At 42.6% G+C, this 18,820-nt stretch overlaps 1 protein-coding gene across 1 annotated transcript in view; it reads right to left on the bottom strand.

The window, feature by feature from the left end:
• Galnt10 (polypeptide N-acetylgalactosaminyltransferase 10) overlaps positions 1-18,820 on the bottom strand; it is a 240,169-nt gene that overhangs the window by 85,668 nt on the left and 135,681 nt on the right. Inside the window, exon 4 of the mRNA XM_013034912.1 lies at positions 8,447-8,613. Within this exon, the coding sequence (XP_012890366.1) occupies positions 8,447-8,613 (167 nt within the window). The remainder of the gene's footprint in view (positions 1-8,446; positions 8,614-18,820) is intronic.

The following is an 18,820-nucleotide window of genomic DNA, read 5'->3' as shown; positions in this document are numbered from 1 at the left end:
AATACTGCCATGCACACACACAGACACACAGACACACACACACAGACACACACACAGTTTCTGGATTTTCTTTATGGTAAACCATAAAGAGATTAAGATCTAGGATTCTTTTTTTTTTTTTTAAACCCAGTCAATTGTAGGCATGATCAACCCTTCCTTGTCCAATGTTATTATTTTATTTTCTGTGTCAGTCCTGGGGCTTGAACTCAGAGCCTGGGTGTAATTCCTGAGCTTTTGAACTCAAGGCTAGCATTCCACCACTTGAGCTACAGCTTCACTTCTTGCTTTTTGGTGATTAATTGGAGATAAGAGGCTCATGAACTTTCCTGTGTTAGCTGGCTTTGAACCACGATCCTAAGATCTCAGCCTCCAGAGTAGCTAGGATTACAGGTATGAGCCACCAACACCTTGCTTCTAGTGTGATTTTTTTTTTGTTTTTTTGGTCATGGGGCCTGAACTCTGGGCACTGTTCCTCAGTTCTTCAGCTCAAGGCTAGCACTTTACTACTTGAGCCACAATGTCATTTCTGGCTTTTTCTGTTTATGTGGTGCTGAGGAATCCAACCCAGGGCCTCATGCATGCAAAGCAAGCACTCTACCACTGAGCCACCTTCCCAGCCCTCTAGTATGATTATTAATGAAGACAAGACTATTCTCAAGGCTGTATGGACAATTTGCCAACAACCTCTTTGGGCCTCAGTTTCACGCTCTGTAAGATGGAACTGCTTCCCTGTCCTCACAGCTGAGAGGGATCAGTTTACTTTTGTGGGTGGCCAAGGAGGTAAAGCTGAGCAGGCTGAGGTAAGACTATGCCTATGTGGCCAGTTTTGTCCTTTCTCTGTGCGGTATGCACACGGACAGGGGCACTGCCTGGCGTCCAGTTCCCCAGCTGCTAAGCCTGTCCCTGGGTCCATCAGCTCAGTAGGAGGTGGCAGGAAGACACCCATGTGTGCCTTTTGTCACACTGTTTAATTGCACATTACTACTGACTTGGAGAGCAAGAGATGGGGCAGGCACTGGATAATGATGGGGGGGGGGGAGGGCGGTCCAGAGGGTGGGGAGGAATGGCTGCAGAGTTAAGTGAAAGAAACGAGGACATATGCGTATGTATGAGATTGGGTACCCACTACATAAAGTGTAATGAAACGGGGCCAAATGTACATTCACACTAGAGTATTATTTAGCTATTAAAAACAAATGGCTTAGCTCCATATTTATTATCAATTGAAAAGATATCTGCACTTCATTAGCCAGGAAAAAAACAAGTGGTGGTGATGTGTATAGTATGGCGGGGAGAAGGGGGGAGGGAAGGAGGTGAGAGAAAAGGGAGGCAGAGAGGGAGAAAGGGGCCAGAAAGAGATGGAGGGAGGGAGGAAGGGAGAAGTGAAGGGAGAGAGGGAGATAAATGGAGAGGGAGACAAGTAGAGAGGGAGGGAGAGGGAGAAGGAAAGGGGAAGAGGGGGAAGAGAGTAAGAGAGAAGGAGGGAGGAGGGAGAGAGGAGAGAAAGAGAAAGGAGGAAGGAGGAGGGAGGGAAAAATGGAGGGAGGTAAAGAAAGAAGTGGGGAGGAAGAGAGAGAAGCTGAAGAAAAGGGAAGAAGCGGGGAGAGGGCATGAGTTGCATGCATTGATCCGGAGGACATGTATTGGGGCTTGAACTCTTTCTTGGGTCTGGTCGTGGGGCCTAAACTCTGGGCCTGGGCGCTATCCCTCAGCTCTTCAGCTCAAGGATAGCACGCTACCACTTGAGCCATAGCACCACTTGCAACTTTTTTTTTTTTCTGCTTATGTGGTGCTGAGGAATCGAACCCAGGGCCTCATCCATGCAAGGCAAGAGCTCTACCACTGAGCCACCTTCCCAGCCCCGGGGCTTGAACTCTTGTTTACCATTTTTCCACTCAAGGCTGCCTGGCGCTCTGCCACTTGAGCCACAACTCCAGATGATAGCTCACTGAAGATGAAAGTCTCAATAGATTTTTCTGCCCAGGCTTGCTTTGAACCACAATCTTCCGATGTCAGCTTCCTGAGAAGTTAGGGTGTTAAATTACAGGCATGAGTCACTAGCACCTGGTTCAAAAATAACAGTTTTGAAAGTAGACAAAAGAGGGCTGAGCTCAGAGACCACAGTATAGCCAGGATGAATGAGAGGACATAATGCAAATAGTAGCAACTCAATTAACTTAGAGCAGCTGCTATGATATACTGCTAGAGGCCAGTGTAACTCTATCTAAGTGTCTGAAATGATGTACCTAGACTGTTGACAGTAGTCACTAGACCCTTGGTAAGGCTGAAGAATGAGGAGGGTGTGAAAAAGAATAGAAAATGACGGAAGGGGTGACATGGATGAAGACACATTATACTCACAGCCTGAACTGAAACCTCTCTGTATAACTAAGGGTAATAAAAGAAATTAAAAAGTAATTAAGCTACAGTTCCAAATATGAAAAAAGAAATGACAAACACCAGAAAGAAAGCAAAATTTACAAAGCATTTACAGTTAAGCATAATTTTGCCCTATCTTATGTGTCATTAGGAAATTCAAATCACAATGAGATATTACTACACATTTATAAGAATAGCAAGAAAGACTGGGTTGGGTAGCTCATGCCTGTAAATCTAGCTATTCAGGAGGCTAAGAGTTGAGGATCAAAGTTCAAAGCCAGCCAAAACAGGAAGATCGGTGAAACTCTCACCCCCAATTAACCACCAAAAAACAACAAGTGGAGCTGTGACTCAGTGGTAGAGTGTTAACTTTGAGCAGAAAAGCTCAGGACAGCTCAGGCCCTGGATTCAGGCCCCAGGACACACATACACACAAGCAAAAAAACCCACAAACAAAAACAAATGCTGATGAAGATATGGAGCAATGTAAACTCTCACTTGTAGTTGATGGGAATGCACAATGATGTAGCTACTTGGGAAGATTATTTGGCAGTTTCCTCCAGATTTATTCTTACAGTTCGTTCCCTAAACTGAAAACATGCACAAACACCTGCCACAATGTTCCCACCAGCATTATTAGTAATTGCTAAAACCTGGAAACAACCAACATGTCCGTCAGCTGCTGGTGGAAAAACTGGTCCATGCCAACAAAGGAGCTACACTTCCAATCCAAGAATTTAGGAGGCTAAGGCAAGTTCATTGCAGGCCAGCCAGGGCAACTTAGCAAGACTTTGTCTCAAAATAAAATTATAAAAAGGGCCAGGTGATGGCTCAGGCCTGTCATCCTAGCCACTCAGAAAGCTGAGATCTGAGGATGGAGGTCTGAGGCCAGCCCAAGCAGGAAAGCCTGTGACACTCTTATCTCCAATTAACTGCCAAAAAGCCAGAAGCAGAGCTGTAGCTAACGTGATAAAATGCTAGCCTTGAGCACAGAAGCTCAGGGACAGTGCCCAGGCCCTGAGTTCAAGTCTTAGGACCAGAACACACTCAAGCTTTTTTTAAAAAAGGACTAGGGTTATGGAGCAGTGGTAGAGCACTTAACTAGCATGTGTAAGTAAAGTCCTGGGTTCTAATGCTAGTACTGAAAAACAGCAAGCTATTGAGCTATGGAAAACACAGAGAAACCTTCCATGTATTTTACACCAAGTGGAAGGAGCTGGTCTGAAAAGGCTACTCATTGACTAAGTCAAGGCACATGAGAGTCTGGGAAAATAGTAAAACTAGAATCAAACTCAGAGGAAGGATTGGGTGAAGAGGAGGAGCAGAGATGTTTCAGGCTATAAAACAACTGTGTGATGCCATGATCCACTTCATTTATCCTGTCCACACACACCACCAAGAGCAAACTCCACTACAGACAGTAGATTTTAGTTCGCCGACGAACCCATGTACTATTGTGGAATGTAACAAAATGCACCACTCTGGAATGCATTTTTTTTAGGAGGAGGAGCCAATACCAGAGCTCGAACTCAGGGCCTGGGCATAATCCCTTAGCTTTTTCAATGCTGTTCCTTAACTGTTTCACTCTACATATGAGTCACAGTTCCCCTTCAAGCTTTATGGAGGTTATCTGGAGAGAAAAGTCTTACAGAGGAGCTGGGAGTGTGGCTTAGTGGTAGAGTGCTTGCCTAGCATGCAGGAAACCTCGAGTTTGATTCCTCAGCACCACATAAACAGAAAAAGCCAGAAGTGGAGTTAGGGCTTAAGTGGTAGAGTGCTAGCCTTGGGCAAAAAGAAGCTCAGGGACAGTGCCCAGGCTCTGAGTTCAAACCCTAGGGCTGGTAAAACAAAACAAAGCAAAAAACCCCAACCCAACCTACACAAAACCAAACAAAACAAGAAGTCTTATGGACTTTCCAGTCCAGGCTGAACTTGAACCATGATCCTTAGAGCTCAGCCTCCTGAGTAGCTAGGATTTATAAGCTTGAGCCCCTGGCATCAGGCTCAGATGAGATTTTGATAGTGGAGGATAATGTATTTTGGTGGGGAGAGGAGATAAATGGCAGCTCTGGAGTTTTAGCTCTATTTGTTTTTGTTTCTTTCTGAATCTAAATTGCACTAAAAACAAAGTCTACTTAAAAAAAAATGCTGGCAGGGCAAACAGGACAGCCTGAATGTTACCAGTAATTTTCTTCAGGTGAGGAACTCACAAATGGCTCTCCGCCCAATACCCAAAGCCCTTCTCTCTGCATATACCCCACTGAAGTCATGTTTTTGATTTTTGGGGGAAGCCAATGCCCTTCCCTTACTCCAGGTATAGTCCTGAGATGGGGTTATTTTTGTGCTGGTGCTGGACCTTGAACTCAGAGCCTCATGCTTTTGCTTGACTTTTTCTGCTTCAGGCTTGGTCTTCTACCACTTGAGTTACAGCTCCATTTCTGGCTATTTGCTGGTTAATTGGAGATAGAGAATCTCAAGGAGTTTTCTGCCTTTAAACTGCAATCCTTGGAACTCAGCCTCCTGAGTAGCTAGGATTATACCACCATCCAGCTCAGACTGACTTTTAACTGCAGTTGTCTGTAAATTCTTCCCTGATCTACCCTGTGGCTCACAGTGCGAAGACCTCCACCAGGTAGATAATATTCAATGGTCTTATAATTGCCTCTCCTGGAAAAATTTCTTGTCCCTCCTGCAGGTAAGCCTTCAAGTAAGGAACATTTTTCTCCTCTTTGTATCCTTAGGAGCTAGCACAGAGTCTGGCATTCAGTCATTTTACAAATACTGTTGAATACATGAATATAAATCAACCTTGCGAAGACAAGACAAATGTAGAGAAAACCCAAATAAGTAGCACAAAACTGGCAAAAGGTAAAGAAACTCAAATAATAGAATACAAGTAGGGAATGACCCCTCCACACAATAGTGGTGGTACCAAAAATAAACTAAGACCCAAGGCCCGGAAGAGATGGTAAGAATGAGGTACAGCTAGGCGCCGGTGATTCACGCCTATAATCCTTGCAACTCAGGAGGTTGAGATCTGAGGACTGCAGATCAAAGCCAGCCCAGGCAGGAAAGTCCATGAAACTCTTATTTCTAATTAACATCTGAAAAAGGCAGAAGTAGAGCTATGGCTCCAGTAGTAGAGTGTTAGTTAGCCTTCAGCAAAAAAGCTTAGGGACAGTGCCCAGGAACTGAATGCAAACTGTAGCATTTGTGTGTGTGTGTGTGTGTGCACATGCGTGCACATGCGCGTACATGTGTGCAAATGCGCATACACACATACTCACACGTACATGCACACACACACACACACAATAATAATGCCCCAAAAGCAATAAGGAGAAGAGAAACAGAACAGATACATGAACAAAGAAAGAAAGAAGAAAGATCTCCTTTGCTTTTCCTATTAGAAACATGCCATCAGGGAGGGAGGGCAGTTGGAGGCAGGCCTCCAAGCTCATGCCCTCCTTCCTTCCACAAGGGCTAAAGCAACTCCATGTCCCCCCCAATCCTGGAGAAAAACTCTCCCATTTGAAGAGCTTTCTGGAATCTCCTGGAGAATGTTGTATTTTGTTTGTAGGCACTGCCAAGATTCTTTTGAGGTCAGCATTTGCCTCTTCCCCAGTCCTGACACTGCCTGCCCCAAACTCTTGATCTAATTTCAAGAATTCATCTGCTTCCATTTTGTCTCCTAGCCTAAGTCTCGACCCTTAGCTGAATTATAATTAGTCGCCCTGGGGAACTTGGAGAGAATTCATTTTAGAGGAAAATGCCTTCTGCTAGTCATAACCTGGCTAGCCTGTAGTTAGCATCTACGAATTTCAACTCCTTTGACCACCTGTGCTAACAGGGCCCAGAGAAATCTGTCTTTGACGACTGTTCACATCTGCTATACTTCAGACAGGCCTTTCCGTTAGTTCTGAAATTGTTTCTCCCAAATCTCATTTTTAAAACAATCACTGCTGTTTAAGTTTCTTCCAGGACTGCCTTGAGAATTCTTTCTTGGAACAAGAATAAGGATGATTGCTTTTCTGAGAAAGGCATATTACACAATCTGACTGCTATATACAGGATTAAAGGATGCAAGGTACAGAGTTCTCCCTTGGGCGTTGGGCTTGATTTACAGGGATCCCAGTTTTTATTCCCATCCACAAAGTGAGACAGGAAGCATTTATTTATTTAATCTGTGGAGGGGGTAGCAGTGTGGTTTGAACTCAGGGTCTTGTCATTGCTACGTAAGCATTCTAACCACTCAAGCTATGCTCTACCCAACTCTTTTAGTTTTACTTTATTTTTCAGATAGGTTTCAGGCTTTTGCAAAGAACTAGCCTCAGATTCTGATCCTACTTACTTCTGACTGCCACACAGCTGGGATTACAGGCATGTACAACCATACTTGGCTTTGAAGAGTTTATTAGGATGTGAGGATGGTGCCACAGTCAATTCACCTTTTTTGTTCTCTGGAGAAACAAAGGCTTCTGGAGATGTAATATTTACTACATGGACCTTTTCTTTGATCAATATACTCTTTTGGAGGGAGGGCTGTGGTGATATATTTAACACTAAGTAAAAGATTGAGGACACTGGATATTAGAGATCCAAACCATCAGAGTCCAGGACAGTGATTTGGCCAAGGAGGTGGATTTTGCACCAGGTCTGGTGCAATGGGAAGATCATATATTGAAAAGTTCCCTTGGGAACAGAATGGAGTTTACACTTCTGCAAATGAATCACTGGTGGCTGAGGGACACTAGAAGCCTTGGGTTCTTGCCCTTCCACTTCGCTAGTCAGCCATGTGTTCCTTGATGGGTGGATTGCGTTAGGCTTGGCGTCCAGCTTGCAAAATGGGTAGGTTGACTTACATCTGTGATTTTACAAATTTTATAGCATGAGGCAGTCCCTCCTAGCAAACTTTTTGTGTGTGTGTGTGTGTATGTCCTGGGGCTTGAACTCATGGCCTGGGCACTGTCCCTGAGATTTTTCTGCTCAAGGCCAGGGCTCTATCACCACAGTTCCACTTCCAGCTTTTTGGGTGACTAATTGGAAATAAGAGACTCATGCATTTTCCTGCCTGGGCTGGTTTTCAACTGCAGTCCTCAGATCGCAACCTCCTGAGTAGCTAGGAGTACAGTGGTGAGTCAGTAGTGCTGTTTTCCTTTTTTCCCCACATGTGCAATAGTGACAAAATACTGAAAGTGATTACTGGATACCCCTATCCTCCTCCTTTTCCTGTCTCTACTACAGACTAAAAAAGAAAACTCATGGTATCAGCCACTTGTGCAGATGGGGCAACCAGATGTCAGAGCTCCGGCAACGATGCTCTAAGGAGAACTTCCAGAAATGAAGGAGGAGGAGGAGGAGGTGATGGCCCTGTATATGTTGCCCTTCCTCCTTTTCCAGACTGAGGCAGACTTTCCATAGGTTCAGCAGCCATTTTGTAACCATGAGGATGGAAGTAGAGAGACAAAAAAAATTTCCTTTAAAAAAAATGGCACTGGGGCTTTGAACTCAAGGCTTCATGCTCTTGCTTGGCTTTTTGCTCACAGCTGGCACTTTGCTGCTAGAATCACAGCTGCTACTCAAATAACAGCTCTGCTTCAGCTTTTTGCTGGTTAACTGGGGATAAGAGACTCTGGGATTTGTCTTCCCAGGCTGGTTTCGAATCTTGATCCTCAGATCTCAGCCTTTTGACAAGCTAGGATTATAAGACAAAAGTTTTCTGCACCTGACTGGCTTGTTGGTTTTATAAAAGTTTTGAACATTTGTTGTACTAAGCTTAGATCTCATTATGTCATAATAAACAAACAGAAAGTGAATGAATGTATCCATCACTAGTTTAAGCTTAACATTATCAAATCTATTCTTTATGCATTTCTAAACTGATATAAAAAGGAAAAAAATCCACAGGGAGGACTGTGGTAAAGACTAAATGAGACAATGGGGGCACAATGCTTGATACTCAGGTACGTGGCAAACTTTCAATCAATCAAGACCCATCCAGTGATTCTGTGTAATAAGAAAGCCACTGGATGGAGCCAGGCAGGAAGCTGGGTGGGGCAGGTCCTACCTCGATCACTGAAGTCATCGACCAGTACAATCTCGGCGACCAGCTCCGGGGGCGAGCGGTTCAGCACACTGTGGACAGTACGCAGGATGGAGGACCAGCCCTCGTTGTGGAAGGGGATAATGATGCTGGTGTTGGGAAGCGTCTCCAGGTAGCGTTTGTTGTTGCAGCTGTAGGGAGACATGTGGAGAGGAGAAATCGAGGACAGGTTTGGATCACTCCAGGTGTCATTATTTAAGCTCCCTTCCTGCCAGGAAGAACTCACACACTACAAATCCATTCCCTTTCTAGCCATTAGGGAATGAAAGCCAGAGAGACCTTGCTCCCCACCGAGATTTCTTCTCTTTGGCATTCTGGGATCCTGGCTCCACACTGGAATCTACAGAAAAGGCTCCCTGCTCTTGTACAAAGCCACATGTCCATGTGGAGAACAGTTCTCCAGCAACACTTAGCTTCTTTCCATCTGTGACTGTGTGATTTTGAGTAAAGAAAGGATGTCTTGGCCTGTGTTCCTGGCATGGAGCTTCTTCTAAAACCTTTATCATTTCCTGAGAAAAAGAGGTACTATTGCAATCTTTAGTTTCAATATTTGAAGCCAAGTGCCAAATAGCTCATGCCTATACTCCTAGCTACTTAGGAGGCTGAGATCTGAGGACTTATGGTTCCAAGCCAGGAACATAGGCCAAGACAACTCTTATCTCCCAATTAACCACTAAAAAGCTGCAAGTGGAGTTGTGGCTCAAAGTGATAGCCTTGAACAAAAAAGCTCAGGGACACACACACACACACACACACGCACACGCACACACAAATTTGGTGCTTAACTCTGTTTCATGACACCGTTCCAAACTTAACTGGAATATCTTTTATTCTAATGAGTTGTCTCTTAGATTCCATGAGGGAGCCTAGTTACCAGAAGACCACACCAAGATTAGCAGAGTGGAACCTTCAACATTCCAGAAAGGAGAGAGAAGCAGGAGATGGAGCTAATCATCCATCAAATCCTGGTGATGAAGTCACTGTAAACAATCCAAACCAAGAGGTTTGGAGCTGGCAAATACATGAAGGAGTGTACTAGGGGGAGGTGGGTGTCTAGGAAGAACCCCCAACCAAATCCCACGTCCCTTCCCATAGAACATGTCCTGTGGGGCCTTCTGCCTGGCTCATCATCTTTGTGATCATCACCTTGTGATAATCCTTCATGACAAACTGGAAAAAGGTTCCGTGGGTTCTGTGAGTAGCTCTAGCAAATAGATGAGCCCTAATTTAGAGCTGGTTGACTAGAGGTACTAGAGGCCTGAGCTGTTAACTGCTACATAAAGTGGGGGCAGAACTGCAAGACTGAGGCCCTACCTGGGGGAAGTAAATTACAGACCACTCAACTGCAGACAGAACTGATTATTGGTGATGTTAAAAAGTCCACCTATTTGGTAATGGACAATTCCTTCCTATTATGTCATATATCAGCGCCCCCCGCCCCCACAAGGTTCCTCTCCCATGGGGAAAATGGTTGATTCATTTTGGTAGTTTTTGGAAGATTAGACTGGATTCTCCCTTTTCCTTCCTGAGCTCTGCTTTCTACCAGCCATGTGAGCATTGAAAAATCACTAAAATATACAAAGGAATTAATGTATTCTGGTCTATTAAACCTCTAGCTGGCGTTCAAGTTTATTCTTTTTTTTCTTTAATGGTTTGTTTAAATTAGTGTCAAAACTAAGTCTATATACTGCATGTGACTAATGTATTTCCCAAGTTTCTTTTTATAAATTGTCCCTCCCCCCCCCCCACTGTGATACGTATAATTCATTTGTTGAAGAAACTGGGCCATTTGTCCTACAGGGGCTCTTATAGTCTGGATCTTGTTGCAAGGCTAGTGCTCTGCCACTTGAGCTCCATCTCCATTTCCGGTGCTTTGGTAGATTAATTGTAGGTTAGAGTCTCATGGACTTTCCTGTCCAGGCTGTGGTCTTCAGAGCCTCCTGAGTAGCTAGGATTATAGGTGTGAGCTACCAATGCTGGCTTAATGTTTTCTTTTGGTGGCACTGGGATTTGTACTGAAAGCTTTGCCCTTGCTAGGGAGACACTCTACCACTGGGCCATCCCCACAGCTTTTAGAATTTTATCTATCGGGATTGCTTTTTACATTCTAATTTTGATGGAATATTATTGTTGTTATTATTATTTGTTGGTCTTGGATCTTGAACTCTGGGCCTGGGCGCTGTCCTTGAGCTCTTCACCTCAAGGCAAGCACTCTACCGCTTGAGCTTATAGCGCCACTTCCGGCTTTTTCTGTTTATGTGGTACTGACGAATCGAACCCAGGGCCTCATGCATGCACTGAGCCACCTTCCCAGCCCCAGAATATTATTTTTTAATTATGAAAATGATTTACACAGTTCCAAAGTCAAATCTAAGAAAAGAAAATTGGAAGATTAATATTCTTATTCCTATCTTTGAATCTAGTGTTCTCTTTCCTTCTAGTAACCCATTTTGTGGTTAATCCTTGCATTGCTTTATTCCCTTAACATAGCAACTGAATATTTATAAGCTATCTCCCTGAATTTTCTTTTCTCCCCTTCCTCCCCAACTTCTCTTTCTGTTTTATTGTGCTGGTTTGGAGGCTTAAACTCAAAGCTTGGCACTGTCTCTGAGCTTTTTTGCTCTAGGCTAGCACTCTACCACTTTAGCCACAGCTCCAGTTCCAGGTGTTTGTTGGAGATAAAACTTCTCATGGACTTTCCTGCCAGGGCTGGCTTTGAACCATGAGTCTCAGATCTGATTATAGGCATGAGTGACACGTCTTCCTGACTTGCATGGCTTCCTGATCTTTTCTAAATACATGGTAGCATATTTCTTTTTCATCTCACAACTTTTATTTTTGCATTCCAAAAGATGTCTACCATTTTTATTTTTAAAAAGAATTTGGTATGTTCAACTGAGAGAACAATAAATAAGATTTTATAGAATGTAAGCTTAGTTATTTTCTAAGTTTTATTATTTTGCCTCAGGAGGGAAAGGGGATGGCAGGAGGGAGGCCATTTAGCTTCTAAGAAGTGATTCTGCCAGTGGACTAGTGAACTAGAGGCCTTAGCACCACCAGGAGCTTACTGGAACACAAAGTTTTGGCCTATGGAAGCTGGCTTACTTTTTGCAAATGACATTAATTTCATTCTTCTTTCTGGCTGAATAATACTCCACTTTATGTATAAACCACATCTTTAAAAAATCAACCAGTAGTAGGGCATCTAAGCTGGTTTCATAACTTGGCTGTTTGTGAATAGTGCTACAATAAAGATGGATACGCAAGCATCTCTACTGTGTTCTGACTTACACTTCTTCAGATGAATGCTTAGCAGTGGTACTAGTGAATCATACAGTAGTTTTATTGTTAGATTTTTGAGGAACCTTTAGACTGACTTCCACAATGGTTGCACAAGTTTACATTCTGACCAACACTATATAATGTTTCTTTTTGTCTAACAGCCTGCCTGGCATTTGTGGCCATCATTCTAACTAAGGTGAGATGAAATCTCAGTTTTATTTTACGTTAGTTGTATTTTCTCTCTGGTCAGGGATGTTGAACATTTCTTCATGTATTTCTTCATTTGAGATGTGCTTGTCTGGCTTATTGGTCCATTTATTAATTGGGCTAAGGATTCATTGGGTACAGTTTTCTGAACTCCCTGTATATTCTGCTTAGTGAACCTTTGTCAGATGAATAGCTGGCTAAGATTTTCTCGTATTCTATCCTCTATCTCTTTGGCCTAGTGACCATTTGCTATTCAGAAGTTCCTTTAGTTTGATGCAATCCCATTTGTCAATCCTTGCTCTTAGTTGCTGAGCTGTAAGAGCTATTTTGGAGTTCTATTCAGGATGTTATTGCCTCTCCTTCTATCTTCCTTATGATCTCCTGAAGTAGTTCCAGGTCTTACACTAAGGTCTTTGAACTGCTTTGAATTGGTGACAGTACATGATGAGAAGCAGGGTTCTGGCTTGTCTTTTCCATGGTAGTATAGCCATTTTTAGAAAAGTAGTTCTGCCAATCTGTGAGCCTGAAAGGTCTATCTTCTGGTGACTCCTTCGATTCAATTCTTCAGTGATTTGATAGCTTTTGTTGTAGATCTCCCATATGGTTTAAATTTATTCCTAGATGTTTGATTATTGTGGTGGTACTGAGAATTAACTCAGGACCTCGAGCTGGCTCAGCAGATACTCTTATCACTTGACCCATGCCTCCAAACCCTGTATCTCGTTATTTTCAATATAGAGGCTCTCTTTTGTTTTTTTTGCCAGGGTTGTGGCAGTGTTTGATTTTTTTGTGCTCAAGACTAGCACTCTACTACCACTTGAACCACTGGTCTACTTCCCATGTTTTGCTGATTAGTTGACAATAAGAGTCTCATGAAGTTTCCTGCTCAAGCTGGCTCTGAACTGCAATTCTCAGATAGCAGCCTCATGAGTCGTTAGAATTATAGGAATGAGTAGCACCAGGTAGGTCTCACTTTTTTTTTTTTGCCAAGCCTGGCTGGGTTTTTCTCATGCTATTCGGGATAATAGATGTCACTGACTGAGATACAATCTCATAAATTTGTATGCCCACACTAGCTTCAAACTATGATCTCTTGATCTTTGCTTCCCCTCCCATGTAGCCTGATCCACCATTGCCCAATAATACTTTCTTGAGGCTATAATGAATATAATTATTTTCCTGATTCTTTCCCAGTTGATTCATTGTTGATGCGTAGAAAAATGGTTGATTTTTGTGTATTCAGTTTGGTGTACTGCTACTTTGTTCCAAGTGTTTTTAAGTGTTTATCTAAAAGTTTTTGGTGGAGTTTTAAGGATCTTTTATATTATCTGCAAATAGGAATAGTTTGATTTCTTCCTTCCTTATTTGAATCTCCTTTATTTCTTCCTCTGGCTTTATTGCCCTGCCTCGGAATTCTAGTCATATATTGAACGGGAGTAGAAAAAGTGGATATCCTTGTCTTCTTTCCGACTTTACAGAATATGGTTTCTTTGGGTTGGAGGCATGGCTTACGTGGTAGTCTTAGTCAATGAGTGAAAGTGTCAGGTACCGAGTTTTAGTCCCGGTCACAGACCAAAAGAAAACAGAAAATGGTTTCAGTTTTTCACCATTTAGTATGATTTTAGCTATAGGCTTGTCATGTATGGCTTTTATTATGTTGATGTATAGTCATTCTATTCCTAATTTCTTCTAATTTTGTCAAAGGGTTTTTCCTTCCTCTATTGAGATGAACATGTGGTATTTGTAATTATTTGCATCTGCTGAATCATCCTTGCATCCTCGAATGAAAGCAATGTGATTATAATATAGGATCTAGTTAAGGTGCTGATGAATTTGATTTGCAAGTATTTTATTGAAAAATTTTGCAACTGTACTCATCAATAAAGTTTTTATCTTTTTCTTGTTTTGCAACTTTATGCGGTTTTGCTATTAGGGTAATACTGGCTTTGGGAAATTAGTTTGATAGTATTCCTTCCATTGTATTCGGGGGATAGTTTTGGGAGAATTGGTATTTGTTCACCTTAAAAGGTCTGGTAAAATTCAGCAGAGAATCCACTTGATCCTCAGCTTCTCTTTGTTGAGACTTTCTTTTTTGTCAGTTGTGGGTCTTGAACTCTGGGCTTGGGCACAGGATCTCAGCCTCCTAAGTAGCTAGGATTATAGGCATGAGCCACCAGTGGCCAGCAAGAGATTCTTTACTACTGTTTCAATCTCACTAATTATTATAGACATGCTTAAGCTGTTCATATCTTGTTTTATATTGGTGTGTCATATGTGTCAAAGAATTTATCTGTTTCTTCTTGATTTTTCCCTTTTTTTTTAGATTTAAAGTTTCATATCCCAATAATCTGAATATTATTGGTGTCTGTATAATATCTTCCTTTACATCTCTGATTAGCTTCCGTCTTCTTTCTACTTTAGGTTAGGTTGGCTAAAGGTTGGTCTATCTTGCTTATCTTTTCGATGAACCAACTCTGTCTCATTGATGTGTTATTTTAGTCTCCATTTTATTAATTTCTGCTCTAATTTTTATTATTTCTGTCATTCTACTGGTGTTGGGGTGGGCTTGTTCACATTTTTGTCAGAGCTAACCAACTTCATTAAGTTGCTTATTTGAGCTCTCTCTGTTTATCTGATGTAGGCACTCATAGCTATAAATGTTCCTGTTAGTATGGTCTTTGCTATGTCCCAATTTCTGGGAAGTTGTTCTTTCATCTTCATTTGACCTAGGAATTTTTTATTTCTTTCCCCAAATTTCTTTGGTGATCCACTGATCGTTCAAAAATATGTTGTTCGATCTCCATGAGTTAGATGGTTTTTGTTGCTATTGATTTCTCATTTTAGTCCAATAATGTCTTTCAGGATACAGGAAACTTTTCTTTTTTCTATTTGCTGAGACATGTGTTATGAGCCTAAAATATGCTCTATTTTTGAAAGAGTTCCGTAGGCTGCTGAGGAAAATGTGTAGTCTTCAGCTGTAGGGTGAAATATTTATAGATGTCTGTTAAGTTCATCAATGGTATTGTTGAGGTCTAACATACCTTGAAATGTTCTGTCTGGATGTTCCATCTACTGGTGAGAGTATTGAGGTCACATATTATTACTATATCTTGACTTATCTGTCTCTTTGCGTTATATTTCCTTTATGAACATAGGTCACCAAAATTGAGTACATATATATGTATATATACACATACATATATGTACATACATATATATATATATATGTATATATTGACTGTTCTATTTGCTTCTTAGTGGATTGTTTCCCTTCAGTATGTAGTGTCCTTCTTTATTTCTTCTGACTATTTGTTGCTTGAAATTGGCCTTGACCCAGATGAGTACAGCTAGCCCTACTTGTTTTTGACCTCTGCTTGTTTGGTATATTTCTTCCATCCTTTTACTTTTAGTCCATGTAGGGTTTTTGTGTCTTTCTAGTAGAAAATAAATGATCAGATCCTGATTTTTAATTTAATCAATCAATTTGTGTCTTTTTATTGGAGAGTTAAGCCTGTTTACATTTAGAGTAATGAATGAGAGGTATGTTCTTTCTCCTGTGGTTCTGATTCTTAAAAACAAAAAACCAAAGCCGGGCGCTGGTGGCTCACACCTGTAATCCTAGCTACTCAGGAGACTGAGATCTGAGGATCGCGGTTCAAAGCCAGCTCAGGCAGGAGAGACCGTGAGACTCCTATCTCCAATAAACCACCAGAAACCGGAAGTGGCGCTGTAGCTCAAGTGGTAGAGCGCTCGCCTTGAGCTGAAGAGCTGAGGGACAGCACCCAGGCCCAGAGTTCAAGCCCCCACGACCGACCAAAAAAAAAAAAAAAAACACCAAAAGCCCAATTTTTCCAAGTTAACTCTAGTGTTGTCTGTTTTCTTTTTTCACCATTATTCATCATTGTTTTGTGTTGCTTTTCTGGGTGAAGCTCATTTGATATTTTCTTAGTATTTTTGTGTTCCTCCATTCTCCTTTTAAACCAGAAAATACTTGCTGAATGAACAGATAGATGAATGATCTCAGTCAGCCTTTTTTTTTTTACCCCACCTTCTATATTCTTATATCTCTCCTGCTTTGTAGATGTTTCTGGGTTTCTCTTGCAGAAAATGATCTTGTCCCTACCTGTGGGAGCTGGTGCGAGAGAAGAGGAGCATCATTGATGTCACACCACATGATGAGCTCTGGCTCAGGACACCTGTACCTACGGTGGGAGAAGGGATTGCCTTGGGCCCAGGAGAGACCTAGGATCAGGCAGGCTCAAAAAGAACACATGTCTACTTTGTCTCCAGATGGAGGCAAGTTAGGATTCCCCCTCTCAAGACACCAAGCTTTAATCCCTAGAACCTATGAAAATATTTCCTCACAAAGCAAAGGGATTTAACTGATGAGATTGAGGTCAAAGACCCTGAGATGGGTTTAAGGATCCAGGAAGCTCCAGTGTAGACACAGGGGTTTCTAAAGTACAGACCTGTCTGTCTGGTGACCAAGATTTGGAGTGTGAGTGGCTGAGCCTGCCAGCACTGGCTCTGTAGATGGAGGAAGAGGGCTGGCAATCAAGGATGGTGGCAGGACTGGACCAGTCCTTGGGCCAGTCAGGAAGGGTACTGGAGCTTCAGGACTATAACCTGCCACCAACCAAGATGAATAAGCTTCCCCTAGAGCCCTTGGGAAAGTATGAAGCCTTGCCACTATATTCACTTTTAGTCCAGGGAGCCATGTTAACCTTGTGACCTACAGAAGTATAGAAATGAGTCTGTTCTTTAAAATGGTAAAAATAAATTGTAGCCGGGTGCCACTGGCTCACACCTGTAATCCTAGCTACTCAGGAGACTTAGATCTGAGGATCATGGTTTAAAGCCAGCCCAGGCAGGAAAGTCCGTGAGATTATCTCCAATAAACCACTAATAAACCACTAGAAAACCACAAGTGGCACTGTGGCTCAAGAGGTAGAGTACTGGCCTTGAGCTGAAGAGCACAGGGATAGCGCCCAAGCCCAGAGTTCAAGCCCCATGACCAACCAAAAGAAAAATTGTACATTGTGTTAAGATTCTACATGTGTGGTACTTTTTATAGTACTATAGAAAACCATTACTCTCCAGGAGTCATTCTCCATACCATTCTGTCCAGTATGTGATTGAGTTACAAAATATCAAAATAGTGGAGGATCATACACAACCCCCCTCATGGCTGTTTTTCTCTTTCCTTCCCCCCTCCCTGTCTCATTTCCTCTCTCCTTCCTTCTTTCTGTTCTCCTACCCGGTCTCCTCTCCTCTCCCCTCTCCCTCCTTTCTTTCCTCTATCTCTGTCTTCTTCCCTACCCTTTCTGTCTTCTCTTTCTTCAATTGGAGACTGAGCCCCAGTCCTTGGACATGCTAGGCAAATGTTCAATCACTTAATCCATGCCTCCGGATCTTTTGCTCATATTTCTTGTTTTTAGACATGGTCTCACTACCTTTGTCTAGATAGGCCTACCACGCATGATCCTCCTAATCTCTGCTTCCTGAGTAGCTGGGATTACAAATGTGTATCATCACACCTGGCTCTCTAGATTTTCTTAAAAGTATGGGCACAACCACCCAGATCCTTCAGAGGCAGTGATGAGCTACAGGGGAGAGTAGATGGGCCTATCAGTGGGAGTAAGTGCCATCTGAAACACTGCCCCCTCCTCCCCAATAACTGCTGCCACCCATGAGAGACTCCAAAGAGTGGTAAGCTTTCTAGAGGAAATGTGTGACATTTTAGGATGATGCATGGACCAATAGTGTGCCACTACAGACCACTGCTAAGTGTCAAATGGGGCATGTAACTTCCTCTAAAATGCATCCAACAGCACAGTGGGCCTGGAGAGAGGGTTGGGTGGGTGTATGATCAAGGGAGGACAGTGTTCATTGTATAACCTAGAACATACATGGGAACACGGTGCCTACCTCATAGTCCTTTCCATTTCTCTGTCTGAGAATTTTCAGAAAGAAATATTGGAAGAACTGGCTGGTTTCTGTAGGCTTAATTTCAAATTCTACCTCTGCTGGAGGCACCAAGAGAAGTGGCAAAGGACAAGTGTACCTCACTGCCACCACGCAACCCTCAGGTCTCTCAGGCAGGATATGGCACCAGACATCTGACTGTGAGCTCTTTTCCATGTCTGTGAACTGGATTCTGAATCCTAGAAGCCTCCTCTGGATGGCCGAGCAGTCTCTCCCTTTGGGGCCTTCCAGCTTTCCTTCATGTCTCCTCTCGTTCTTCCACCTTGCTGTCTTTTCCATCTCTCCAGGCCCTTTGATCATGTCAGCTAGTACTCTCTGGAAAACTTCCAGTTCATTATGCTGACTTTCACAAATCAATGAAAGCATCTCTTCTTTAAAAAAAAAAGAAAAAATCACTCTCCTTTAACTCAGTCCTTTCTGGCCATGAATGACAGGTGCTACCTAGTTTCCTATACAAGTTCCTGCCTTCCATCCAATTTCACAGGAGGCTTGCTCTTATTGCAGCAGCTGGAAGGTATGTGCTGTAATAAGTTGCCTAAAGTCCAGCTGTTACCCAGCAGAGAGCTGGACTTCCCCAGAGCTGGTTCTGGGCGCCACAGGCTACTAGGAAATACATAAATACCATCCTACATTAAGGGACACAGACAAGACTGAATTTACTTCTGGTTTAATTCAATTGTGGAGTTAAAGATTATTCTGAACTCAAAATGACTCAGCTGGGATCACAGCCTTGAATATATGTCTCTGCCTCTCTGTGCCCCATCCTGACGTCTTTCCTATGTCTCACCCTCTTGTATTCACTCATTCACTAAACAAACACAAAGCTGCCCCTTGATTTTTTTTCTTCCCATGAGCAATGAATAC

The sequence above is a fragment of the Dipodomys ordii genome, unplaced genomic scaffold, assembly GCF_000151885.1.
Source record: "Dipodomys ordii isolate 6190 unplaced genomic scaffold, Dord_2.0 Scaffold200, whole genome shotgun sequence".
NCBI lineage: Eukaryota > Metazoa > Chordata > Mammalia > Rodentia > Heteromyidae > Dipodomys > Dipodomys ordii.
This window is presented reverse-complemented; position numbering and strand designations above follow the sequence as displayed.